General features: G+C 49.6%; 1 protein-coding gene across 2 annotated transcripts in view; it reads left to right on the forward strand.

The window, feature by feature from the left end:
* Nucleotides 1-7962: 7962 nt before the first annotated feature.
* NCKIPSD (NCK interacting protein with SH3 domain) overlaps nt 7963-26586 on the forward strand; it is a 52596-nt gene continuing 33972 nt past the window's right edge. For both annotated transcript variants that reach the window (XM_084214224.1, XM_084214225.1), the window contains exon 1: nt 7963-8186. In XM_084214224.1, coding sequence (XP_084070350.1) covers nt 8016-8186 — 171 coding nt within the window. In that variant the 5' untranslated portion in view covers nt 7963-8015. The remainder of the gene's footprint in view (nt 8187-26586) is intronic.

Genomic DNA, 26586 nt, shown 5'->3' on the forward strand with positions numbered 1-26586 from the left:
GAGGGCCCTTCCAGCCAGAATGAGGACTGATCAGTGAGAAGTCGCTCTTGAAATCAACAACCTATTTCTTGTTCCCGGGTCTTGTAACTAGGTCTTACGTGGAGAAGGAGGCTGTGTAACCTCTTTCTAGAGAGCTAGAGATGTTATTGAACCTAAGCCGAGGCATAACGTGTAAAACTTGTACAGGAATAGCTGCAACAGCAGCAACCAGGGCAGAGCTGCCAGGCCTGAAAAGAACCTTAAGCAGCTTAAAAATCTTACTTGGGACAAACTGACAGGAAGGAAGCATCAGAAAGTGAGAGGGTAGTGAGTAACTGAAATAACAGAGTAACTAAACCGACGGTTCTGTTACAAGAAGCATTTATCTAACCATTTTTAGATACAGGACCTACGTCATCATGATAGTGCAAGAGAAAAATGGGTGTGGAAGTGCTGAGGTAAGGCTGGGAAAGTTCTTGTTACAGATAATCAAAATGCAGTATGTCAGTTTGTGCAGAAGAGTCAGGTGAATCATCTCCCTGTCCCATACTTTGTGCCTGCAGGCTTGCATAGGAGAGGAGAGGTGGGATGTGACAGGAAGTCTGCAGATCTACTTGTAGAAAGTCACCTTCTTCAGCTGGCTGTAGCCCTGTAGCTTCAGTTTCATATTCTCCAGCAGTTGCTATCAAGTTCTCCTGATCAAAGTCTGTCTGATGGCTCTCCTGTGCTCCTTTGTACTTTTAAAAGAAGTTTTTAACCTTTGCCTGTATGTGAGTTTGTGGGTGGGCTTTTATTGTTTGGATTTTGTTCGGGTTTGTGTTGTTCCACAGTGTTCAGGCACTGACTGATGTTGGTTTTAAACAGGTATTTTTAGATATCGCAGTCACCTCAGTATTTAATGCCAGTACAGGGGCTGGAGATGGGCTTGTCCAGCGTGAACAGGCCGTATGTTGCCTCTGGGTGAGACACCAGTGGTGAGTGCAGCTGACAGGGTCCTGTGAACCACTCCTGACACTGGCTGCAAAAACCCTTGGGTAAGAGGGGAGGATGGGGCTACTTCTTGGCATCTCAACTGCAAAATGCCTTCAGCATTCCTGTCTGTTGTTCCCAAGATGCACCCAGCACAAGGAGAGTGGCAGTGGCTGCAAGGTGATGTGTCCTTTTCAGTTCTCCAGTTTAGGATGTGATGTCCTCTGCTAATGAGCTAATGACGAGTCTCTTGGCAGGCACTGTAGTCCCCTATCGTTGCTGCTACTTATGAATAAGCCTCCCTGTGCAGATTCATCTGAGGCATGGTTTGACTTTGTCGACTGAAATTAGCAGGGATAAAGTCCCCTAATGTACTTGTGTTACGTAGGAACTCTGGAGGGAATTCATAAAATCCGATGAGAACAATCGCATTTGCTCTGATGCAAGCAGCCTCCAGAACAAGCCTGCAGACATGGCCCTGGGTACAGGCAGGGAGCTGCAGGAACACTGCCAGCAGGGTAAGCTCAGCTAGACACGGTTTCAGCAGCAGTTTGGTGTCAGTATAGTGTCAGCAGCCAGACCTGGAGCGCTGGGGGGTCTATAGAGAATAATAGCAAACCCTCAGGTGCAATTGGTGCTGCTGCAGGAAGATGGAAGGACCTGTGGGCTCAGGCCAGCACTGCTAAAATCTTTTTGCCCCTATTGTCTGAGGATTAAGAGATGCTGTGCCAGGGCTCCAAAGCAGCAAGGTGGTTGGGAGCTTCCTGTGCTGCAACAGCTGGGAGGGAGGGAGCAGGGACAGAGAAGACCTTTTTCAGTAGTTACTTTGAGTTATGTAACAGCAAAACATCAGGAGGAAAAATCCCTTCCTTGAAGCCACATCCTTGCAGGTTAAAAAAGGGGCAACCCCTATGCAAGTACCTCTCAATTGGATACTTCAAGAGCAGGTTTCTTTTCCTTCCACGCTGTTCTGTACACATCCCTCCGAGCAATTCTTTATTTGTGGAAAGGCAATTGTGTAACAGCCAACATGCTGGGGTGGGAATGGGGTTCCCACAATCCCTGTAAATGGCCCTCCAGGCCTGTGCCTGGGCTTCTTGGAAGACAGAAATGGGATGAGCAGGGGTTGGGGCGGCTGTGGTCATCTGCCTGTTGGACCATGGCAAAGGACAGAGTGGTGGAATAATGGGAGAGCAGCAGTTATGCTCAGGAATAGACTCGAGGGCCTTTTTTGTTTGTGTATATGCTCTGCACATGTCTCCCCACAGCTCTGGTCCTCCCTGGACTGTAAGCTTCCCTCTTTGCTGGTTGTCCCAGAAGGAGCCATGGGAAGGGGCAGCTGGGCTGGTTTCCTCATGTGTCCTGAGGAGCCCTGCACCATAAGAGACATGAGAGAGGCACCTCCACAGAGCAGCCCTGCTGCTGGGATGGGGGACAGGAGCTGGAACAGCCTGTGCCCTGGCAGAGAGCCCCCATTCTGTAGTTTCTGCAGCCTCTGCTCCGTGGAGGACAATGGTAGTGCACGTCCCTGTTCCTCAAGGCTCCCCTGTGTCTGGTCTCCTCCCTGTCTGCTTCCTGATGCTTGGAGAAGACCCACCTTTTCCTGCCTGCCCTGCCCTAGCAGGGCCATTGACCAGGGTGGCTGCAGTGTGCTGGGTCTGACCCTGCACTGGTGGCTTTGCAGGGGCTGGGTGAGGCATGAGTCCAGCCTGGCTAGGTCCAGGCCCCTAGGTACCTGCTCCTGCTTTCCTATGGCTGCCCCTGGAGGATGCTGCACCAGGCCCAGGCTTGCAGAGAGCTTGCCTTACATAAATAGGTCACTTCTAGCCCAAAACTGGGGTGACTGATGGGAATTGCCATGTGTCAGCTGGCTAGAGATGAAACACATTCCTGCAGCTGGCACCGGTTTCTCCAGTGAATTGAGCTCTGCTTTGCTGGCAGGGCACTGGGGACTGAGGTGGGAGGTGAGTGGTGCTCTGTGGACCAGCCAGGATCTTTTGGGAAGTAGCCTCCCTGGCACTGGGGTTGGGCAGGGCAGAAGCAAGAAGAGGCAGGGGACAGCGCCTGGCCTTGCTGGAGGAGAGGGCACCTTTGTCCCTGCACTGTCCCCATCCTGAGTTGCTGCCTCTTGAGTAGCTGCTGGACTTCTTCCCCTGAGCTGGGCCTGTGCCAGTGGGGAGGGACACACAAATGCCTTTTATGGAGTGAGAACAAAGTATTTCCTTGTTGCCAAGCAGTGACATCTCACAGGGCAGCCACCCGAAGTTGCTGTGCTCTCTGCCCAGGGAAGAATGGTTCCCTCTGTGGCCCTGGGACTGCAAAGGGCTCAGACCCGAGCCACCGGGGACACGGTGGTTCTCAGCACACAGGGGCAGAGGGGCCCTGTGCCCTGATGCCTCTGGGGCACCCACAGCTGGAGACAGTGGGTGCTGTGTGTGGCCCATCAGCTGTGCCTTCCCTGTTTCTAGTGGTGGTGGGCTTAAATTTGTTTAACTGGAGGCTAAAATAACTGGTGATGCTGTAGTGGGGCTGGGGGCCACTATCTGTCCATCCTGTGCATAGATCCATCCTTGGCACAGGGCAAGGGTCCTGCACGGCCCTGTGGCCATCTCCAATGGTGCCCAAGCCTTGGAGTCATGTAGGGCAGGACAGAGGGGACAGGGAATGAATGGCCTGTGTCCCTGCCTAGGAGCAAAGCCACCTTCCTTCAATGGTATGCAAATGAGGGTTGGCTAAGGGGCCTCCCCCAGCCCTCTATTGCCTGGCCTTTGTTGGAAGCTTGTAACTCAGACACCTGAATGAAAGCAGAGCAAACCCTGGAGATGGCCCTCACCTGCCTGAGCACTGCGTTCCACTAGTGGGGATCCCCATCCCAGCACCCCTCACCTGCTCACCCGGGCCTGCTGCACCCACCCACCAGCCCAGGCCTCCTCCTCATGGGAAGGGTGCAAGCAGGGCCATGCTCCCTGTCCTCCTGCCCCACAAACCATATGGCCAGCAAAGGGTAACCCTTGGAAACAGCCTCACATGGTGGAAGCTACTGCCTGCCATGCTGGGCTGCCATCTCCAGATGAGGTGATGGGCTCTGTCTTCTCTTTGTTGGGTTTGCACCATAGCAGTGTCCCCACCAGCTCAGTGTGACAGGCTGCATTGGCACCGTATGGACCCCTTTCAATTTCTCTTGGATAGAGAAGCAGAGGAGTTCCTGCAGCCCACAGAGGCAGAATCCACTGCTGCACCCCAGGCAACCCCTTGTTTTGCAACTCTTCCCACATGCAATGAGAAAAGGACGTAAGCAGGGTGGTGTTGGGCAAGGCAGCATTGGTCTGCTTGGAGAGAGATGTGAAGCCAGGAATGCCCTTCACCTGGCAGCCCTGCAGCTGGAAGGACAACCTGGGGAGCCCAGGGAGTGGTGTTCTCACTACCAAGCACCTTAAACCTGTGCCCCACTCCCCTCACCCCCCCAAATTCCTTCTGTCTGGCTGTTGGGTTGGTGGCAGAGAAAGTGGCACTGTCCCCAGCCACTGTTTTCCGCAGCACGGCATTGGAGCCTGCAGAGCTGCCCCGGCAGGGAGAGCTGGGAAGGAGCAGTCCCGGCCCGCAGAGTGCGTGGGTTGGCAAGGGGCTCCTCAGGTCTGGACTCGAGCAGAGTTTAACAAAGAACAGGGAGCTGTTGTGTGAAGCCAAAGAGCTTGTTTCCCTGAAGAAAAGCTACAGGGCAGGCTAGGCTGTGTGCTGCTCGCCTCGTAACCTGCAGTGCCTCAATCCTTCCCGCAGCATCCCCCGAGCCCCCCTCCACCATCCCTCAACTCTCCCGACCTTCTGTCTTCTTCGTTTCTAGGAAGTGCAGCTGTTGGCAGGCACTGGCTGCTCCTTCCTCCGGCCACAGGAGGGGTCTGGGCCGCAGCCAGCCCCGGCTTTGTGCAGGGCGCGTTGCGCAAGGAGCCCTGCGGGCACCTCGGCCCGGCAGGCAGGCGGAACAGAGCGGTCCCAGAGCCACCCACTGCCCCGGCAGCTTCGGCTTCTCCATATGCGCTCTGCGGGGAAGCGGCCGTCAAAAGAGCAGCGCCTCGCGGGTGTTTTCGGGCTCAGCACGGATCACTGTGTTCCTTGCAAGAGGCAGGAGCAGGGCTTGCTCCTGCCCGGCGGAGCACCCTTCCCAGCTTCCTGCAGGCAGCACAGGTTTGGGGGCTTCTCCCGTAAGGGAGCAGATCTAGTTGGAGAGGTGAGATCTTCTGGAAGCGATACTAATGTGTGCAATTTGAGGGTCCTATGTACAACCTTTTAGTGAGGTTTTCAAGGAGGTAGGGCCATCAAGACACTGGGAAATAAGGACATGCCTAGCCATCCTGGCCTTGGACACCCCCAGCCCCTGCAGGACACACTGAAGATGCTGTCCCCAGAGCTGTGGGCCTGGGGTCCTCACAACACCTCACATCCCCATGACTTTTCCCCCAGAAAGGGCTGGTGGGAGTGCAATAATATTTGTATACCTAAAAGTAGAGCGATTGATCCCACTGCTGTTTTGCAACGTGTTGACGAGCAGACGGTGCAGAATTATATAAGTGTATGTGGAGCTGGCAAGTTTGTGTTCCAATCATATGAGTGCTGTTGTGCAACACTTCCCCTCCACAGCTCTGGAGGAAAACAGGAGTGTGGGGGCTGCCACGCATGCACTGAGCCCTTCATGGCTTACAGTAATCCTGGTCCCCCAAGGCTCTGAGGGCAAGGGATGCAAATATTATTTTCCCGAGGTCTCAAGTTCAGCTTTAAAAGTCACCTGCAAGTGACGCGGCAGGATCCTTGTTCATTGCCCCTCCCTGTCCAATATAAATCACCCGGCACTTGCAATTCAGAGCTGATTCCTCAGCAGCAGGAATTTGTCCTGGGCTCTGCATTCTACCCAGATGCAGAAGGGGGCCTTTACAGAGGCGTCTGGCAGAGCCGGGATGCAGTGCTGAGCAGGAAGAGACTGGGGTGCTGCTGCTGCTGTGCGTGTGGGAGGTGGTTGGTGGGTGCCTGCATCCCACTCAGCTGCCTCTGCTTGCCAGCACAGCCTGTGCTGCTGACTTCGTGGAAACAAAGCGCCGTTATTCCAGCACAAACAGCTGGGCTTCTGCCAGGGAATGGCCAGGGATCACCTGGAGGGGGGGACACAGAGGCAGGGTGAACACTGCAGCCAAACCGGCCAGGGGATGGGCAAGCAGAGAATGCTGTTCCCTTGGGATACAGATGACTCCACAAATGGGAACGTTTTCTCTCCTGCAGTGGTGATCCCTGGCTGCCCAGCCCTTGCCCACTGTAATGCTGTTCCCTGCTGGGCATCTGGAAGGGACCATGACCAGGCAGAAAGTCCAGACCTGAAGGGCTCCTGAAGGATTCAGCCCCGATTACATCTCACAGTTCTCAGTTAAAGCACCCCAGTGTTTTTTCAGCCTGTGTGCCCACCTCCAGCTCATACACCGCAGTGATTCCCGGTACCCGCCGCAGTGGGGGAGTCTAGGCAACCGCTCACTCCCACTCCATCCTCCGTCCCTGCGTAACCAGGATCAGAATGAATTATCTCACTGCCAGGGCTGGGAAAAGTGAGGGCCTGGGTGGGCTGTGCTGGGAGCAGGCAGGGGGTTGTGGCTGCTGTAAGCCTGGTTTTTATTGTATTACCACTGGTCAGATTGGGTTGTGCATGGTTTCTGGATGAGTTAAACCCCCCTGTAACTGTGAGCGGGGATCTGTGGACTGTTCCATCTCTGCAGTCTTGCATCCCAGCAGGATGGCAGGGGTGGGCAGCATGGGTGAGGGGTGTCTTTGTGGTGGGCTTGGCCGCAGGAGTATGTACTAGTCCCACTGGGCTGCTGTAACCAGGTCTCCACCCACCCTGCTCCTAGGCTGTCTGTGCTGGTTTTGTCAGGTGAAAAATGTGTCTTGCTCCTAGGGCAGCATGGAAAAAGCCCTGTCTGGGGAAGAGGGAGGGGAGACCATGCCCTGCAGAGTTGCCACCCCCTCCCCCAGGACAGCGAGAAGGGCTCAGATTCCTGGGCAGCAGGGATGAAGGGAAGTTGCTGATGTCTTGGGGAGGTGGGGTGGCCTGCAGAGGTCTTGGGCTACTGGGGGTAGTGTCCCAAAGGGTTGTTCTCCTGGAATGGGGCAAGGAGATGAATGGGACTGGGGGCTGCTGTGTCTTCACGGAGAGCTCCAGGCCTGACGGGCTGTGTCCCACGTTCCCATGGCCACCTGCCAGGTCACTGTGCCCGCTGCGGGTCAGAGCCAGCCCTGGTCGTGCCCCGATCCGTGCTGGGGAAGTGGTGGGGAACGGGACCGGCCCAGGGGAGCTCGCCGGGGGAAGCCCTCGTGGTGCCCAGGGTGGGACTGGTGGGCACACGAGGACTTCGGGGGCTCAGTGCTACCGGGTGCTCCAATACGGCATCCCGAGAGAAGGGCTGCTCGGGGACACTGGCCGGGACAGGCGGATCTAGGGGGGAAACAATGTGCCTGGGGCCAGCTGGGTCGCGGCGGGGGACAGAGGGGCCAGGCGCGGGTGGGCGGGGGGTGGTAGGCGGGAGCAGTGACCCCAGGAGCCGGCAGTGACCCAGGCAAATGTGTGATTGAGGAGGGACACGAACGGGCCGGTGCCGGGAAAGCGCCCGTGCTTATGGATACTGCCAACGGCCCCTCGGGGGTCGGTGCCGGGGTCAGTCCCGGGGGCAGTACCCGGGTTCCGGGGGTCTGTCCGGTGGCTTAGTCCTGTGGGTCAGTTCTGGGAGTCAGTCCCGAGTGCAAGTGCCGGGGTCGGTACCGGGATCGGTGCGGGGGTAGGTGCGGGCTCGGTGCCGTCGCCGCCGCCTCAGGGACGCTGCGCGAGCCGCTGGCGCCGCCTGCCGGCGCAACGGGGGGCACGGGGGGCACGGGGCGGGGCGGGCGGGGCGAGTGGCGCCGCCGCGCCGCCAGGGGGCGGTACCGCGCGGTGGGGCGGGGCGCGGCGGCGACGTGTGGGCGGGGCTGGCGGGGGCGGGCCCGGTCCGGTCCGGGCGGGCGGAGGTGCCGGTGTTGCCGGTGCCGGTGCCGCCGCCATGTACCGGGCTCTGTACAGCTTTCGCTCGGCCGAGCCCAACTCGCTGCCCTTCGCCGCCGGAGAGACCTTCCTGCTGCTGGAGCGCAGCAACCAGCACTGGTGGCTCGTCACCCGCGCCGGCTCTGGCGAGACGGGCTACGCGCCGGCCTCCTACCTCCAGCGGCTGCAGGTGGGCCGGGCCGGGCCGGGCCGGGTGGGGGCGGCTCCGCCGGAGGTCCCGGGGTCAGGCGGCGCTGCCCTGGTCCCTCGCAGGCAGCGGGGCTTTCCTGGCTGCCCCAGGCTGGGTTTGTGCCGGGGCGGTGGCAGAGCACGGCCCGGTGCTCGGAGCAGCCCAGCCCCAGCCTCTCATGACCCTCGCTTGTCTTCTCCGGGAGCCGCTGGCCCGGCTGGGGAAACGGGTGTGCGATTTCTGTGGCCGTGGCTGCCCCTGCCGTGTCTGCGGCAGGCGGGAGCGGTCTGGGACACCGTGGGATGGAATCCCGTGGTGGAAGGGAGACAGGAGACATCTCCCGTGGTGACAGGTTGGGAGCACCAGCCCTGCGGGTCAGGGACAAAGTGAGAGCTCAGCAGGCTCATCGTGAGGAAGGGGGCTGGATACGCATCTCCAGGGCCTGAAAGTCTGATGGGCTGTTCACTCCTGCAGAACTGGGAGACGAAGATAGGAAAATCCTTGGAAGATGCTGAGGGGGATTCTCCTCCCCGGAGTAAACATGATTACAGGTAAACTGGAGTCAGCCGTGGTTGGTGTAAGTTAGTGGCACTCCTGTTGTCATCTCCGAGGGCTGGCTCTGTGCGTGTGGTACCCCCACACTGCAAGGATAGTGAGGGATGATTATCCTCCTTCCACTAACACAGCATGACACCCACAGCACACCCTGGCTGTCCTGGGGGCCAGGAGAAGCCATGGCAGCACTGACAGCCAGGTTGGTGATACCAGGAATTGCCCGAGGTCTCAGCACCTGCTGTGGCCCTCACTGGGGTCAGAGGATGGAGTGCACCTTTTGCTGCTGGGGTGTGAGCACTGTGCCATGCAAGGCTCATGGGAAAGAGGTTACATGTGGCTTGTACAGTGCAGGGGCTGCTTAGTGGAGGCTTCTGAGGGAAAACATGGCTTCTAAAATTAAAATGGGCATTTCATATAGAATTAATTCACGGAGGGGGCCATGAATTTTGGTACTTTTGAGCCACAGGATAGCTGTGGGACCTGGATGCTGAAGACTCTTTGCATCAGTGAATGGGTAACTGCACAGAAATGCATGTGAATGTTACAAAGGGGCCTTTTGGCATCTGTCTGAAAATGGTGACAACCCTCTTTATTTTAGTGTGCTGCTGCTGCTCCTTCAGATGCCATTGAATTTCTGATTAGCAGTAACTCAGGCTGTAAGTAAGTGTGGGTGTGGGCTTTGCAGAACACTCCAGTGAAACAAGCATTAACAGGAGAGTGTGTATGTGTGTCAGGGCAACACCAGATCTCTTTGATGTACATTTGGTCAGTCCATCCTGTGAAGCCGGGGCTCTTCTGCAGCCTGGCAGGATGGCCTGATGGAAGGGGACATCTTGTGTATCAATAAGCCCTTAATAAGCTCTTTACAGGAGCTATTTAGTTACAGAGCAAAGACCTTATTAACTGCTAGATTTTAAAACCCCACAGTGGCATAGCTCCAGGTTGCTGCTCATGAGTTTCCTCTCTGCAGTCTCTTGCTTCATTTGCTTGTGTGGCATGACGTCTTCTCGCTGCTGTGGGTGCAGGAGCCTTCTCCTAGGCTGCTCACTCATTCCAGTTTTTCTTGCAGGTACCTTGCTAGTGTGCATCTCAAAATCTTACAGGAAAAGTATTTATTCTATGACTTTACATTCATTTCTAACGTAATTTGCTACAGCCTCAACACAGCTTGCAGCCTGGCAGGCTAACTCCTGACATGTTAGTAATGCACTGATAGTAAAGCAGCATTGCTGGTGACTTTGTGAGCATTCCCTCTAGTTCAGCTGTAACTTTCCCAAATGCCTTTAGACCTTGTTGCAGGAAACAGAGTTTTTCCTGGATCTGCTCATCTGTGTTTTGGCCATTAAATTTCCAGCACCTGAATTTGTTGATGATGTGTGAAGGAGCAGGATCTAATTTGCTGCTCTGCAGATGCAATCATCCTGCATGTCTGTGACTGACTTTCTGTTCTTGCATCTTGCCAGCTCTGAAGAGCTGATGTGAAGTCAAAACATGTGTTTATTCATGGCAGAAAGCATCTGCTCACCAAGAGTGTGCTTGAGACTGTTTGCTCAGTGTCCAGGAGGAGTGCAAACATTTGTCACCCAGTTTTGGTTTATTAAGGGCACAGGGACCAATTAGTGCCAGCGGTTTGGGAGGTAATTAATGCTGCCCCCATCACAGCAGGGAAAAGCACCGCTAATGATTGGTGTTAGCAGGGAGAGAGTGTGGCCAACAGGAGTCACCATTGTAAAGGTAAGCTTGGCCTTCCTCAGCAGTGCAGTTAGGCTCCAGGTGAGCAAGAGGCTGGGGAACAGTCACAGCCCCTCACAGCAACCTCACGAGGGAGGCTTGGGCTGCTCTCGCTGCTGTGCACTATTAGGAACATTTGTTTTCTTCTGAGCTTCTCTTGCGTTTCAGGGTCTTTTTCCTCAGCTTTCATAGGCATGGGATATTGATGCCTTGGCCTCTCTAAAAGAAAAAAAATAATTCCCAGTTATTTTTTAATGCTTTTTTTTGTCTGGTGTCTTTTTGCAGGATTTTGTATTGAAATCCTTGTGGCTCAGTATTGCTGTTAAAGGAGAGTTAGTTGCGGGGGGGAAGCTCCACCAACAAATCCTTCTTAGAATGCCCCTAAGAAACAAGTTGGGGCCCAGCCAGAGCAGCAGAAGGTACAGATGATGTGAAGTTAATTTGAGTCAATTAGAAACGCCCAACTTCAGCTGATATTCCTGCTGATTTTACTCTTCTATAGTTCCCTTTTAGCTCCTGTTTGGGTTATTAAGAGTCATTTCAAGCCGAGTGCTTTTCTGGGAATAGATGCTGAGGCTGTAAAGCAGCGAGAGGGGAGGATTGGGCTGTGCTGCTGAATGGGGCAGCTTGTGGACTGCATACAGAGAGAGTTGCTTGTTGAAACAGTGGCCTCACATGTGGCTTTGCCCTGGCTCTGCATGCCCTTGGTGGAGATCTTGGAGGCCTTGACACCAGCAGGCATGATTGTGCCCAGCAAGGTCATGTACTCAAGGGCTGTGGGTGCTGCTGCCAGACAAGTGAGAACGTGTACCTAGCACTGTGCCAGTGACAGCACAAGGGTAGTGGCCTCCAGCTACTGGTGGAGCAAGAAATGTGCTAATATCTAATGCCAGGTGAATACTGCTGCAGCAAAACTGTCTGCTCAAGTGCCAGGCTTTCCTATTGAACAGCAAGGTGCCCGTCAGCATGAGGTTGGTCTTTTGTCTCCAGCTGTGTGCTGATGCTTAAGTGATGTATGAGTGGCAGAAAAATGTGGAGATTAAAATGGCGCTTAGGGTGTCCTCTGGAGTCAGACAGTCACTCCAGAAGATAGGCTTTTCCAAGCTTTATGTGCAGCTGTAAAAGATTCAATTTGGAAAGCTTGCTTATGCACAGGAGGTTCACTCAGTGTCAGAAAGGGACAAATGCTAAGTCTAGCAAATAATAAAGTTCCATTCTGTGGGATAAATAGCTCTATGTTGCTATTGTTATAATAGAACTTGGAATTTTGTAACGGGAATGTGGAGTTATTCCAGCTCTGGGTGAAGATTTCAGGCTGTGGCACAGCAGCACCAGGAGCACAGAGGGAGTGGCTGTCCTGGAGGATCCTGAGTATGGGTGACACTTGGCCTGCCAGGAAAACTGCTGTGCTCTGCTCCTGGCAGGGCAAGGGCTAGCTGTGGTGGTTTGCTCCTGCTGTGGGACCCACATCCAGGAGCAGCAGGGCTGCTTCAGCTCTCAGCTTCACCTGGCACCACAACTGATCTTGTCTTGTCTTGTGTCTGCACTGACCCAGGCTTCATTGCCTGTCAATGAATGTGTTAACATTAAATGCCGGGGAGAGGAATGGCAGCTTTAAAATACTCTATTGGTAAATGTCAGGGGTGCAAAAATAAGTGCTAAGTCACAGGGAGATGTTTCCTGATAAAGTGGGAATGGTTTAGCCTGCTGGCTGTTACAAATTAGCTGTTCAGCTGTATTAAGCCATTAGGAAACAGCTTTGAAATTATTACTGATATTCTTTTCAAAATTACCTTAAATTTATTTGGAATAGCTGAAAAATTGTTTGTAATATGGATTTTGAGTCTCTGTTCTTGCTTTCACATTGTACCTCTGGAGGAGCAAGGAAAGGTCTGTTTGGGTGCAAAGGTGTGTATGCTGATGGCCAAGAAGCTTTGGACTGTCTGGTGAGAAAATGGAGCCAAGCAAAGAGTGTAACAAGCATTTTGAGGATGCCTTGGGTTGCTGTTTGCAGTATCTTTTTCTACAAGAATAAACAGACGTGTGATAAAAATAAGAGACTGCTTTGTGCAGCCTAGCAACAACTAAAATTCTCCTGCAGCACGAGCAAGTGTATAGTGGCAGAGTACAGGTAGTCCTGAGCAGGCAGGCACAGGAGTGGTGTGTCACCTCCCCAGCTGCAAAGAAGACAGGTTTCTGTGAGGGAGTGACATTTGAGCTCTCTCTGTTTACCCAAACCATTCTGCCTTATTTCTTGTTGTAGCATTGACCTGGGTTCAGGACTGGAATTGTGTGGTGCAAAGTGAGGTAGTGTAGGGGCTGCCTTTTCTTGCAGATCAGGGCATGCCAGGGCTCAGAGTGTGGGTCTCACAGCTCATGGCAACTCTTCCAGCCTGATCCCACATCCTACACCCAGCCCTGCTGTCCATCCTTCCCCTAAGCTGCCTCTGCTCTTGTGAGCCCCATTCTCAGTTAATTCAGTTCACTGGCTTGCTGGAAAACTCCTTGTTTCTAATAGTGTTGCTTCTCTGCCAGGATCTCATGTGCATTGGTTCGGGGATGGAACAGCATGTGCCAAGACTGGTGCTGTGTGGGATCACTGTGGCAGCTCAGGTAGTGTCAAACCTTCCACACTGCCATGGAGACAATGATGGTTGTGGAATGCAGTTAGAATCATAGAATAGCTTGAATCAGGAGGAACTTTAAAGATCATTGAGTTCCAGCTCCCCAATTGGTTGTACATTGTCAATCAAAAAATAGTTTGGGTTGGAAGGGACCTCTGGAGATCATCCAGTCCAACTCCCTGCAAAGGCAGGGCCACCTGGAGCAGGTGACACACAAACGTGTCCAGGTGGGTTTTGAATGTTTCCAGAGAGGGAGATACTACGACCTCTTGGGCTTGCTGGAAACTGAGTTTTGGCAATTGTTGTTTGCTTGAGTTTCTCCCTCTATCTGCTTAAAATCAGCTTTAAATGTGGTGCTCCTGACCCTTGGCAGAGTTGCTGTCGTTGTTCCTGAACAGGTGGTGATTGTACAGGCTGTTGTACGGACTGTCCCCTCCGCTGGAGCCTGCAGCGTTATTTGTCATCTGCTGCAGGTTTGACAGAGCTTTCAATGGGCGTGAGAGCTTAATTGCAATACTCACACAGATCCTGAGTAAGTGCTTAGGCTAAAAATAAAGTTTTATTTTGGAGAATGAGCAGCTGGTAGTGCTTTGTAGCTGAGGCTGCGTTTCTTGATACATGCAAGAAAGTGAAAGAAGGAAGCATTTTTCTCTGGGGTCTCACCATAGCAGAGATGTTGTTGTGTTAGAGCTGCTTGTGCTTTGAGATAAAGTTTTATTCTTGAGACTAAATTACACAGTCAAGGGAATTATAACCATTTCTAATTACTGTAGCTAAACACTTGAAATTTTAGCCAGAAGATCTACAATCTTTCACGGTCCAGAATGATTAAAGTAGAGCTATGGTAATGATCTTGGCTGTGAAGATATGTTCTTCTCACTTTTTCTCCAATTAAAAATACTTATGCTTTTTGATACCAGATAAAATTTGTCTTTGTGGCCTGGACACCCAGGTATGAGCAGCATTGGTGGTGTGGTCTTATCACTCCTGTGTCATGGGTGGAGTGACACTGGGGGATGCATGGATGGCTCCGTTGGGCTGGAAATATTAAGCCTGATTCAGGGTTGAACATTGTGAAGGCTGCTTTGGTCAGAAGTGATCAGGCAGTAGGGACATGTCTGAGAGTCCTTGTCCACTCTTGAGCAATGTGACTGCAGCTCTCTTTGCCTTGGAAGAAGGGCAAGGTGAGGGGGCAGACTGGAAAGAGGAAATGTGCCATTTTCTTCCCAGCCTTTGAAGAGGCACTTGCCCAGAGCAGACAGACACAGATTGGTTCCCAACTTCCCTGCAGGGTCATAGTGTCTGCCAGGTCATTTGCACATCTGCTTTCTAGTGCTGGGCTCTGAGCATTTCACAGTGTTGCACGGGTGATCACCTGCTGTTATCTTGCAATTTTTCTGATCAGACCTGTGGGTTTTGGTTTTTCTTTTGCCTACTGTATGGTTTTTGAGTGCTTTTCATCAGGAGAAGATGGCTAGGCTTTCTTTCCTTGTTTACATCTGGATAATGATGAGCTTTTTAATGCAAAGGGAAGAACTGCCAGCTTTGAACTAGGAACATCCTGCTCTGTTTATCCTTCTGCATCACTTCTCACAATCCCACTCTTGTGTTTCCTTTGAGGATTTCCAGCATGCCGTCAGGTGAGCTCTTATTAGAAAAAGCAAACACAAACTGAAAAAAAAAAAAACCCAAAACAAAGGAGGAAATATTTGTATTGAAAGAAATATGAAACCAATAAACCAGAAAGTTCATGGAAATTGATTTTCTTGTGATTGTTGCTGTGCGTGAAGTACAGAGGGAGCAAGACACTGAAGAGCAGGGAGAAATTAATGTTGCTTGTCCTTGGAGAAAAATGGACTCTGTTAGTGATGATGGGAAAACAATGTGAAGAGTCCTCCTCCTTGCAAGAGACGAGTAACCTCCATGCTTGGGGCAGCCTTTAAATGAGGAAAGGCTTTGACAAAAGCAGACTATATCATGGTCACTGGCTGACCTAAGATGATCCCTTGCAAGGTCTTGGGCATATTAATGCCCACGAGGGAGGCCAAATCCTATGGTGTAAAGTGGATATTTACATCTGTCAATGGTTGAAACATGAAAAGCAGCTGAACCTGTTGTTGAGGAGAGCTCTGGAGCAGAAGCAGCCTCCTTTTTATTCTGTTCTTTTTGTATTTCAGGTGTACATAAAAACAAACAAGAGTTTATAAGAGCATCCCAGATTTACTCCCTCATGAACAATTTAAATTTTGTTGTTCCTAGACAGTATTATGTATTCAGTGTGTGAGTTGTCAGCCTGGGTATTGGAAGAAGTATGAATTCCAGAAGGGTTTTATAAGGAGAGGAGTACAAGCAGCCTTAGTATGTAATTATAGCATTGGATGGTCTGCAAGAAAATTAGACTTCACAGATACTAACATCTTACGTGGCTACTGACATAACCAAAATTTTTCAAGACGCAGGTTCTAACAGAGCTCTGTGTTCAGAGATTTTTTAAATTAAAATTCATGTGCATTGGGTTTCTTCCTGAGACAAAACTTAAATTGAGGCTTTCATCTTGGCCATATCACCAAGAGTTGACTAAATTTATTTCACTAAAGAAGTGTATTTCTGTGCAGGCTTGCAGGGGCTGGGAGGGCTGGAAGTGTTTGGTGTTGGACTGGGGAATCAGCTGGTCCTGCAGGGCTGGTGATCTCTGCCTCCCAAAGTTGCTGTTGCTGTGTGTGCAGACTGCTGTGTGATGGGTGCCAGCTTCTACTGGGAAGGAGGTCTTGTTTCCTGGGCTGACACTCTCCAGAGGGAAGTGGGTGCTGGCACTCCTGGAGGACCCTGGTTTGTGCTTCTTCTGTGAGTTCACACCTGGATCTGAAAAATCCTTGTTGTATTTAGAGGAAAAAATTTCATTTGAAATGTCAGTTCACTGGAAATTCTTTCTGTGGACCCTGCTTGACCTCATTGCCTCAGGTCTGAGTTGCAGGAGGAATTGTGGGTCCTGGTCCTGCTTCTGGAGGAGCATCACTTTGCTTCCCCAGCCAGTGGCTCACAAATTAAATTTTGACCTTTAAAAGAGGGTCTTGTCAAACCTAATTTGTCTTGAATTTTTATCACATGGCAAAACCTTCGATTTTAAAACCAGGGTTTTGAAGCTTGTCATGTGAGAAGTGGAACAGAAGACACAATTCATGACTGCAGCTGTTTTTCTTTGCTCCCCTTTGCATTCTCACCACAGGCATGTTGAGCACTATTCTGTAGAAATCTCTGTCAGTGCCAACGGGCAAATAGAGTCTTGTCCAAAAGACAAGACCCACCACCTTGGGAGAGGAGGCTCAGCTTCATCTGAGATCATCTGTGTTCATGCCCTGCAGTGCAGAGCTGTTTGCTTCCCTTTCAAGGGAGCAAAGAAGTAAACTTGTCCTGTTTTAGCATGAGGCTTAGGCAGGAAGGGGAAGTAAGATTCTGTCAGCTTTTTAGAATGAGGTGGGAAGTCCATGGGTTTGTTTTTCCTGGTTATTTGCTTGCCTGTTGAAGTTGTTTAGAAGAAGTTGTCACTTCTATCCTCCTTGGAAGCTGCTTGCTTCTTGTGAAGCCCTTGTGTGTCCTCCTGTCCATCTGGACCAGCTAAAAAGGCAGTGTCACCCAGCTGCAAGTGCAGTGAACCCATTCCTCTGACTCAGGCTGCCTTTCATGCTAGTGGGATGGGCTTTTGAATAGGGATCTCCTGTCATGCCATCAGGGGCTGGGGGAAACATCTGTGCTGCTTTGTCTCCATTTGCTGCTCAGGCTAGAGTGATGTGTGTGAAAGTGGTCTGCAAGGTATTGATTTTTTCTGTGATCTTGAAATGCCACCATAGACTGGTATTTTAGGTTGTTCAGCTGCTCAAGAGTTATAATTAATTTTTGTTTTTAGAAAATCAAGCTGTTGGCATGCTAGATAATTCCAGGCTGTGGGTCATTTCTTGCTAAATCACAGGTTTAAAGTTCAGATTAGGTATTTTCTAAGTAATAACTATTAATTATTTCTTGGATTTTTTTTGTAGTACAAGTAGGAACAGTGCCGTGTAGTATGGAAACCTCAACTCCAGCGCTTCTGTTATAGTGAACAAAAAGTAAAGGGTTGAAGGAGAAGATGAGGCAAGAGCTGCAGAGATAGACACTCACCCACAAGGAGGCGGGAATTGCTGAGATGATGTCTTGTTGAAAATTGAATGCCTGTCCATGAGGTTTGTGCCTGAGGCCATACCTCCTCAGCTGCTGATGTAGCTGGGATGCCATCTCCCACTGTTCCTGCTGCCTACTCCCCCTCCACTGCCCTTGAGCTTACTGGTTGGGAGGCTGGGCTCAGCCTCTGAGCTTCATCCTCTTTCTCTGGAGGTGGGAAGAAAGCCTTGATGCACCACACGGGTGCCTTTCACCCACTTGCACCTGGAAGTGGTTGGACATGTTTTTGGGATGAAGGGCTCTTTGTTAGCAGAGTTCACTCAATGTCTGTGTGCTGCAGTAAGAACCAGGGCAACTCCTGTGGAAACCAGATGGCTGCCTAGAGACATCAAGTTGAAGCTCTCCACTGAGCAGACAAATGCAAACCTTCGTGGCCTCTGAATCTGATGTGATGACAATTCCTTTTTGTGTAAGCTCGGTGAGTTCTGTGCCTTTCCAGATTGTCACTGCTGTTGGAGACAGGCGTGCGACAGAACACATTGTCAGCCAAATTCTATTGTCGGGCACCCCCTTTTATAGGGCTCTGTGCAGGCAGCAAGGGAGCTGCTGCGGGACCTGTGTGGTGGCTTGGCATGACTGCGGGGTGCTCTGGTGGCAAAGCATCCTGGCGCGGGGCGGCTTCACGGCGTGGTACGGTTTGGCAGTTTAGCGCGGCTGTCTTGCCCGTGCCCCTCTTCCGCATGCCTGGTGCAGTGTCTGTGCTCTGTCCTCACTTTGTGCCTTGGCGGGAGGCACCCGTGGTGTCCCCACCGCCGTCCTCACGTCGCACTCACTCTTTAACTGCCTCAGTAAGTCCACAATGAGCCTCCAGGGCTTTATGACACTAATGGCGGTCTCATCGCCTATGGAGGCTACCTCAATTATAAATCTGCCAGTCCACCCCCATCTTCTTAAGTCTCGGGTGGCTCCTTCAGTTGCATCCAACCTGTGGTTCTCAGACCAGGTTGTCAAGGCTAACAAAGCCTGCTTGTAACATTCCATCCCCCATTCCTTCTAAAGAAGGGTCCATACCTTTACCACAGGGTCTTCTTCCACCGAAGCCCATGCTCCCATATTCCCTGGTGGCATCTTCTATTTACAAAGGATCTGGACCAGCACTGCTCTCCCCACTGTTCTTCACAGCTCTCCCCGCTGCTCTGCCAGGACTATGCAGCTCTCCCCACCGCTCCTCTAGGCAGCCCTACAGGCAGATCTCCCCGCTCTACCTGAGGCAGCTGGTTGCTCCACGTGGGGGTCACAGTTTGTTACTGATTTTGGAGATAGATGTGTGACAGGAAGTTCGTGCGACAAGGGCCAATTTTTATTGTTGGGTGCACCTTTTTATAGGGGCTTCAAATTTCCTGTGCCTACACATCTGATTGGTTGGAGCCTTAACTCCGCCCAGCTCACTGGCCAATGATGTGTCTGCATTCAGGATTGAATGGGTTCGGCTGGGGTCCCCTGTTTGAGTTTGAATCCAGCCTATCATTATCGTACCCAGGGACTTGTTTACTTCTATTCTCTAGCGAGTTTAGACTGGTCGAGTTGGTGTGTGTTAAGGCCAATTCATCTGTGCAGCTTACAGACCAGCTGTAGCTGTCACACCACATTTCCTTTTTCTGAGGAAAGGGTGCATATTTGCAGGGGGATGGATGAACGGACCATGGTTTGAACAACGATTTGCATCCAAGTGACCTGCCAGAAGGCAGGTCCATGGGCCCTTTCCCTCTATGTTCAGGCTTAGCTATCCCTGAGGACTATTTGGGGAGAAGCTCTAGTATCAGGAAAGTCCACATTTTTAGCATGTTAAAATAATAATTGCGTGAAATCCCAGCACCTCAAGTAAGAATGACGATCATAAAAAAATTCATTACCTACTTAGTGCAGAAGCTTAGGGACTTCCCTGAGCTTGGTCAAAACAAAGTGTTTATAGATTAAGACTTTTTCCATTTGACATCAAAAAAGCAATGTCCTTTGATGTACTGAGTTCTAAGTAATGAAGTTTTAGCCCTAGAATCACCTTTATTGACTTAAACTGTAAAGTGGATCCCCTTTAATTTGTTTTTTTTTATTTGATTTCATGTGTCTGTGTTTCATTTGCTTGATGACAAGAGATAGCAGCAGCATTGAAATAATTGTGCAGTTGTTATCAAGGGACCTGCGCAGTATGATTTTTTATATCAGGGATGGAAAGAAACCCTTCCAACATGCCATTTTGGGAAGCATCATCTTGCCTGTGATCTTGGGCACTGCCTTAGAAGCATTGCCCAATGATGTGGGACAGCATCTAAGCCTTGCATGTTCTACATGCATGAACTCATGTGAACTGGCTGTATTTTTGAGCTTGAGATCTCAAAATTATATTGAGCTCTGGTCACTTTAAAACCTTTTAAATACTATTAGTATTCTGTTAATGATTGAGCATAAACGTTCTCTCAACAAAATCTCATTGGCAATGTTTGGTCCCATGTGACTGTGGATGGATGTGGAGGACCAGACAAACCTCATAGCTGGGCTGCAGGGAGTTAGGAGTGTTGAAGGATGGTCAGCCCTGACCTGGAAGAGTTTAGAGGGATGGGAGAGAGAAAACATGCACATGAATTGTGCAAACCACTCAGCTTCAGAGTTACTGTCACCCTTTGCTTGCTGTTAGGCAGCTCCAGACCTGCATGGAGGAGGTGAGCTGAGTCCTGACCATCTACATTCCTGCAGGATTTGTCCCACACAATGTGGGCTGGGAAGATTTCTTGAAATGCATGGTTTGGTCTCGCTGATGCCTCTGAGTGAGATGGATGATGATACAGGTGAATGTGGCACAAGAAGAAGCAGATGCCAGAAATCAATCCTGTAATGAGCCATGGGAGCTGGGAGCAACTTTTGCACATGGGAAATGAACAGTCTAACAAAGGCAGGTTATTTTGTTCACTGCCTCGGGAAGTGAGGAAAACAGGATTATGGCTGTTTTGCTGCCTGAAGCACATTGTCCTATGAGGACATTCCCCTCCTGTCCCCATTTCTTTGTGTTTTCTGGGGAGCCTGTGCTACTCTAAGCTGCAAAAGGAGATGGGATTATAAATTGCAGCTAAAGCAGAGGCTGGTTTTCTCCTGAAGATAGTGTGGGACACTAATGAATTGCTTCTGTGACTCTTACTTCCTTATAGGTGAAATGTCAGCAAATCCAGTTGAACCCTTTAATTTTTTTAAGGTAAAAAAGCCCACTGAACAAATCCCAGAATTTGTTCTAGAACTGAATCTGGAGATAACAGCAAGTTAGCCTCATTCCTTTGATAAACAGAGCTAAACTTGAAATTCTCAAGCTACTTTTGTAGGTCAATGGAAACTGTCAGTCTGTTGAAGTTTTGCAGCACAGAAAAATAGTGTTCTCCTGTCTGCCAGTAAAAAAACAACTGCAGGATCTTTAGTTCAATATTTTCTGGGGTTTATTTTGGCTTGTGTTGTTTTTTTTATGATTGCACATGTAGCGGTGTTAGACACTGCTGCAGATCTTAGTGGTATCTTCATTGCTTTTGGGGTATGAATTAGCTTTAGTTTTATCACTGTCCCCATAAAGCATGATTGCATTGACTTGCTGGGTTTGGGGAGAGTCAGGAACAGAAACATCAGCAGAAACCCAACCTACTTTAAGGAATAAATGTGCGTGCAGAAGCAGCTCTCAGCTAACAAGGATGTGTGCACACTTGGGTATTTAGTCTGTGACCAATTAGCCTGATCTCCCTCTTGACAGTGCAACGTGTATGGAGTTTTCAACCCCTCTGATACCTCCTCCATTGCTGCCCTACCCCTGCACCCTCAACAGTCTTTAAATGGCATTGCTATAATTAGCTGGCGCACCTAACTTCATGGAATTCTTTTCTATAGCACTGATAAGCCAAAAGCATGAATAACATCCTCTGTTCCATAGTGCTACTCTGAACATCTTAAAATGTATAGCTACCAAAACCCATGGCACAGGATCCTCTTTTGGATGATATTCCTTCTTGCCATAGCTTTACTGTGGCCCACCTGAAAGCAAATGAGCATGTGAGAGTTATCTTTCACGGTGACTCTGGTTGCTACATTGTTTAAATCCCAGAATGAGTAATTTGTACCAGTCTAAAGTCATGAAGGATGCTAGCAGCTGAGGAAGCCTGCTGGGTCTGGACGAGCTGTTCTGCATAGGTGGAAGACTTGTTTGGGATTCCCATATTGGGAAATATGTCCCAACCAAAGAGGAGATGTGTTTCTTCCACGCTGGTGGAAGATGGTCAGTACAGCTTGAAATGTTGAGGAGAAGATGGTTGGGTATCCTGGAGTTTCTCAATACTGATGTTTCAAATCTTTGTTCCTGTGACCCAGAGGGGGCTGTGGAGAGAAGCAAGGTTGCTTGTGAGATCCATATTGTGGGAACATTATATGGGCACCTGCTTTGGAGAAACCTTGTAAATATGTTTGCTGTCTTGGGTCCCTGGCCTGAAACACCATTAGCAGAAGTGCTCAAGGACCTGGGTTTATCTTTTGTGCTGAGGGGTTGTGTGAAGGGATGATAGTAAAAGTACTGTTGGTAAGTGATCCCTCCGCCTTCAAATGAGTTTTGCTCCATGAGAATGTGGAGCTGCTGTCTTTGAACAGAAGGGCAGCATAAACCCAGCCATTCTGTATTTGCTTGGAGCAATTTTACTCCTGGTAAAAAATGCTTAGGTTTTTCCATATGGTGAACTGAGGGTCATTTTATTTCAGAGGAGGTTGTACATGTGATCTGATCACACAGCTTGGTAAGCAGAGTTTCAGGTAGGATGCACCAGTAATTTGAGGAAAGGAAATGCACATTACAGAGGAAAACACCGGGTTTTCTCTATAAGTTAGTGTGTTCTGCTCCTGCCCTGCTGGCTTTCCCTTTATTTTGGGTATGTGTTATGAATGGATGGAGTTTAGATAAGTCCTTGCCTTTTGCCCAGGCATCTGGCAGCAGGCAGTAGCTTTATTGAGGTGGCCAGAACCCCAAAACCTACTCTCATTTATAACTTCTTTAATAATAGGTGATTCGATCTATTATAGAATGAATGAATGATTTATTTAATAGGCACAAAACTAACAGACATAAGACTTAAACTAATACTACAGGGGAAAAGGACAAAAACAGATTGCTAGTAGATATGTACAGCATGGGGTTAAAGCTACCTATTAATGTTACAGCTAGTGAAGAAATAATATAACTTAGGATTCAATGTATCTTACCATCCAGTTGTTGGTGGAGCACACATTGAGATCCTTCCTCTCAATTCCCAGGAAACGAACCACTGAATCTGCGTCCAAACTCTGGGGAGAAGTCTTGAACGCTTGTAAGGGTGTGTCTAAGAGGCTTCTGCCTCTGTGATAACTCATGTCTTTTATAGTTTGTAAAACGGTGTCTCTCAGTCAAGAATATTTCTTTTATCTCTTCCCACATCTGCTGTCCAGACTAAGACGTTGATTCTTAGCTGAGGCCTGAGCTTTTTTGGAGCCAGAGATGACCCCTTGCTGGGCCTTTCAGCCAGGTTATCTCTTTATGCACCAAGTATCTGTGGTAGAGGAGGGGAAGGGTAGATGTCCTGCCACAGTGTGCAGGGGAGCTGTATCCCTTCATGACAGAGGAAGCAATGCTTTTTCGGCATGTAGAGTCCAAAACACAGAAAAATTCTTTTCTGTCCAGACTGTTAACTGATCCTGCAGCAGTGAGCTGCCTTTGATCCTCTTGACTAGAACGATCTTTGGGGAGAACTTTCCAGGGCCTCTCTCAGGTTTGCTCACAGTAATGCAAGACAGGTTTTCATCTCACAGTGACAGCTTAGCAGAAAAGAGCCTAGGCTGTGCCAGGTCTGGCAGCTCTGATCCTGGTACTTCTCAAAAGATTCTGGGGATTTATGTCTGGTTTACTATTTTGTGCAATTTACAACTGTCCAGGACTAAAACTAACTGATTACTTTTCTATGGTTACCTCTTAAGGATGCAATCTCTTTTCCCTCATCAATGGCTTTAATGGAGTACATGTAGCTGTTCATCCAGTGGATACCAGAAAGCAGCACTTATTCTCCATGTGGCAGACTCAAATTGTTCCTGCCAAGCCCACAGGCTCTGCACTTCCTCGGATGGTGACTTGTGCACCCTCCTTGCCCCTTCTGCTTCTTGCCTGGCCTATGTTCCTGGGCTGTAGACCCATGCCTGCTGCCTGTCTTCCCATGTTCACTGGCACTGAGACAGCAGGTTCCATTAATTTTTGCATTTCCCTATTTTCTGTCTGTATAAGAGACACTTTTTAATTTGCCCGTGGTTTTAGGTTTGGGCAACACAGTTATTATGCCCAAAGCACATCATAACTTCAGTTTGCTGCCTTTTGACTCTTGCCAGAGTGCTGGTCATGGGACAGGAAGGATTTGGGAAGAAAAGCTTATAAATCATAAATTCCTGTGCAAGATGAATCATGAGTTATTACCTCTTTCTCAAACATGTAACTGCAAGTTGTTACATCAGTGCCAGTCCGTGGCATGCAGGAGAAAAGTCTCTTTTAACATGTGCATATGGGCTCTTCTGCATGTGTCTTTGGGCATCAGTTGAATTAACAGTGTAACTGCATATTTTTCCTGCTTGACCCCTGGAGACTTTACTTACTTGATCCTCATGTACTGGAATGTGCTCCAAGGCAGGGGTGATTGGGAAAGGAAAGAGTTCTCTTGATCGTGGTAGAAATTTGAAATTTTTCATTCTATGTTTTATATAACTGTCACCTTTCTGGCATTTCACTACAATCTCTGCTATGGAAATAAATTGTGGGGGGGAACTGAACTTTCCTCTTTGAATGCCAGAAGGAGAGCCAGGATTTGCAGAGTTTTCCAGTCTTGCTCTTTTCCTCTGGGCTCTGACCTTGCTCCTTGTTCTGGCAGCTCTTGGCAAATCTGATTAACTGCAAAGAGAGTTTCTGTGGTTGGATCTTCATCCCACATCCATATTTTTGCCAACTCAATCAAAACAAAGATGGGCTGAGATTAGCACCTTGCATTCTTCCCAGCACTCTGGGAACTTAGAAATTAGTTGCATTTTTGATCATAATTAATATAGGGGTTGTCTTATAGACCTGTGCTAATTGTGTGCAATCTTGTGATCTTGGAGCTGTGCTGAATCTCATTGAGCAAATTACATCTGTAGCAGTTTTTTGGGCTACCTAACTGAAGACTACACAAAGTCTGGCAAAATCCTTTCTGTTGGACTTTTTTTTTTACTTCAAAGGCTAATATGTCAAAAGTCTTGGTACACTTCTTGTGCTGCCCTGCAGTGTTTCCTTTCACCTTGATAGATCCTGGTTCATAATCCTGCATTTTCATCAAAGCACAGGCTATCTACTGTTTTCTTTTTCAGTGTCGATGATAACTCATATGTGCATGTATATGTATGTGTCAGTAGTTTTCCTCCACAGATGCCATGTTGATCATGTCAGATACTGACTTGACTTGACAATTGTGTGCAAAATTATGCTGAACAGGTGATCCTAAGGAGAGGGGCAGCTCTGTTGGGGGGCAGCTGTTCACCTGGGACAGGCTGTTCCGGGAAGTCCCTGAAACATTGAAAGCAGTAACAATTAAGGCAGCAGGGAGCATCAAGATATATAAGTATGTGTTGATTGGTTTTTTTTACCAATTTCTGTCTCTGCTTAGACTGTTTTGGCATGAGATGTGTTCTGGTTACTGGAGAGTGAAAAGTTATGAGGGGAAGGAATCAGTGACCAATTCTGATCATCGTGGCCAGTAAACAGGGTTGAGCATGGCTGGAGAGACTTTCATTTCCACCTCAGGAAGTACAAGCATGCAGTGCTGGGTTGCATGCATGCTGTTGTCCCTCGGCCTGTCTCTTCCCCCTTCTCCCTGACTCTGAGGCTTCCTGCTCTTGGGAGGGAAATTGGTTGAGGTTTTAGCTGCTGTGCATCCCCCTGCTGCCTTCAGGGTTCTGTTTGTTCAGAATGCCTCTCATGCCTGCACTGTCCCTAGTTAGTGTATGTCTGTGCCAGGAGCTTTGGCGTTTGCTTTAGCGTGATTTGTGCAGCTTAAGCCCCCTTTCCCTGGCTATCCTTTCTTTTCATTTCCATTTGTGCCGGCTGTCTGCTCAAGCGGCTGCTGTCAGCACACAGTGGAAAAACACCGATCCGTGAGAAACTCGCTGTAGCATATCAGCAGGAATTCCTGGGCTGCTTCTGGGCTGCCTCTTTGTCAGGAGAGCTCAGCCATGTCTTTGTTTTCTCGCTAGTGACTCAGAGATGCTGCAGGTTTGTTTGGAGCTGTCCTCATCTTTATTTGCTCAGTAACCAGGGCAGTTGCCCATTGTTTCACTTGTGTTTTTGTTGTGTGCTTTTATGTGCCGTGAGGCACAATATCTTCATGCCAGCAAGAATAAGTTAATGCATCTCTCTTAGCCAGCAGCCTGAGGACTAAAAATTTCTGATTTGCGCTGCAAAAAGGGAAGGGGAAGGAGCTGAATTGTCCCTAGCAATGTCAAAAAACCAAAATTCAGCCCATTTGTTTGAGCTGTGTGGTCCCAAAGGGGGAACTCTGATCTGGCACATCACTCAGCCACGGACAAAGGATAGTTGATATTTGTAAATTGGTGCCCCGATCATTCCAATCTGGAAGGAATAAACATGCAGACAGTCTGGCGGTGACTGGGGGTGAAGGGCATGTGACCTAAGAGGTGGCGTTCCTCTGATTTGTGTAACAAAGAACCAGCCTGTGCCTGTGTATGCCAGCAGGATAAATATACTAATTTCACCAGTGGTCCGTGTCAGTGCAGCTGCGTGAAGACTGAGCTGTCACTGGAGACAAAACTTTGTCTGTCCTTTGTTGTCATGTTGTGAAAGCTGGGGCAATGAGATGAGGGTGAAGATGAGCAGCCCTGCCTGGGCACCCCTCTGGCTGCAGAGGCAGCTGCAGGCATGAGGGCACTGATTCCTGCACATGCAGAAGAGTAAATGCCCTTGATCACTAATGAATGGGGAGGTAGGAGGAAAAAAAAAGATATGTTTTCTTGGATCAGTCCCCTGTGGAGGCAAAGAAAAGCCTGCCATAAGTTAATGGGCCACTTTCATAAATGTGGGAGCCTTGTGCATGCAGAGTGGCTCAGCCTGTGTGAGCTGATGCAGCTGTCAGCCTGTTTGTCTAGAAAATGCTTTTCTGAAAGGTATGATTATTCTAGACTGTTGAGCAAGTTCTTCTGTGTGAGTGCATTTAAACAACACCAGTGGTACATGTGGAAAGATTACAAACAAAGAGAGAGGG

The sequence above is a fragment of the Fringilla coelebs genome, assembly GCF_963513975.1.
Source record: "Fringilla coelebs genome assembly, chromosome: 13".
Lineage (NCBI taxonomy): Eukaryota > Metazoa > Chordata > Aves > Passeriformes > Fringillidae > Fringilla > Fringilla coelebs.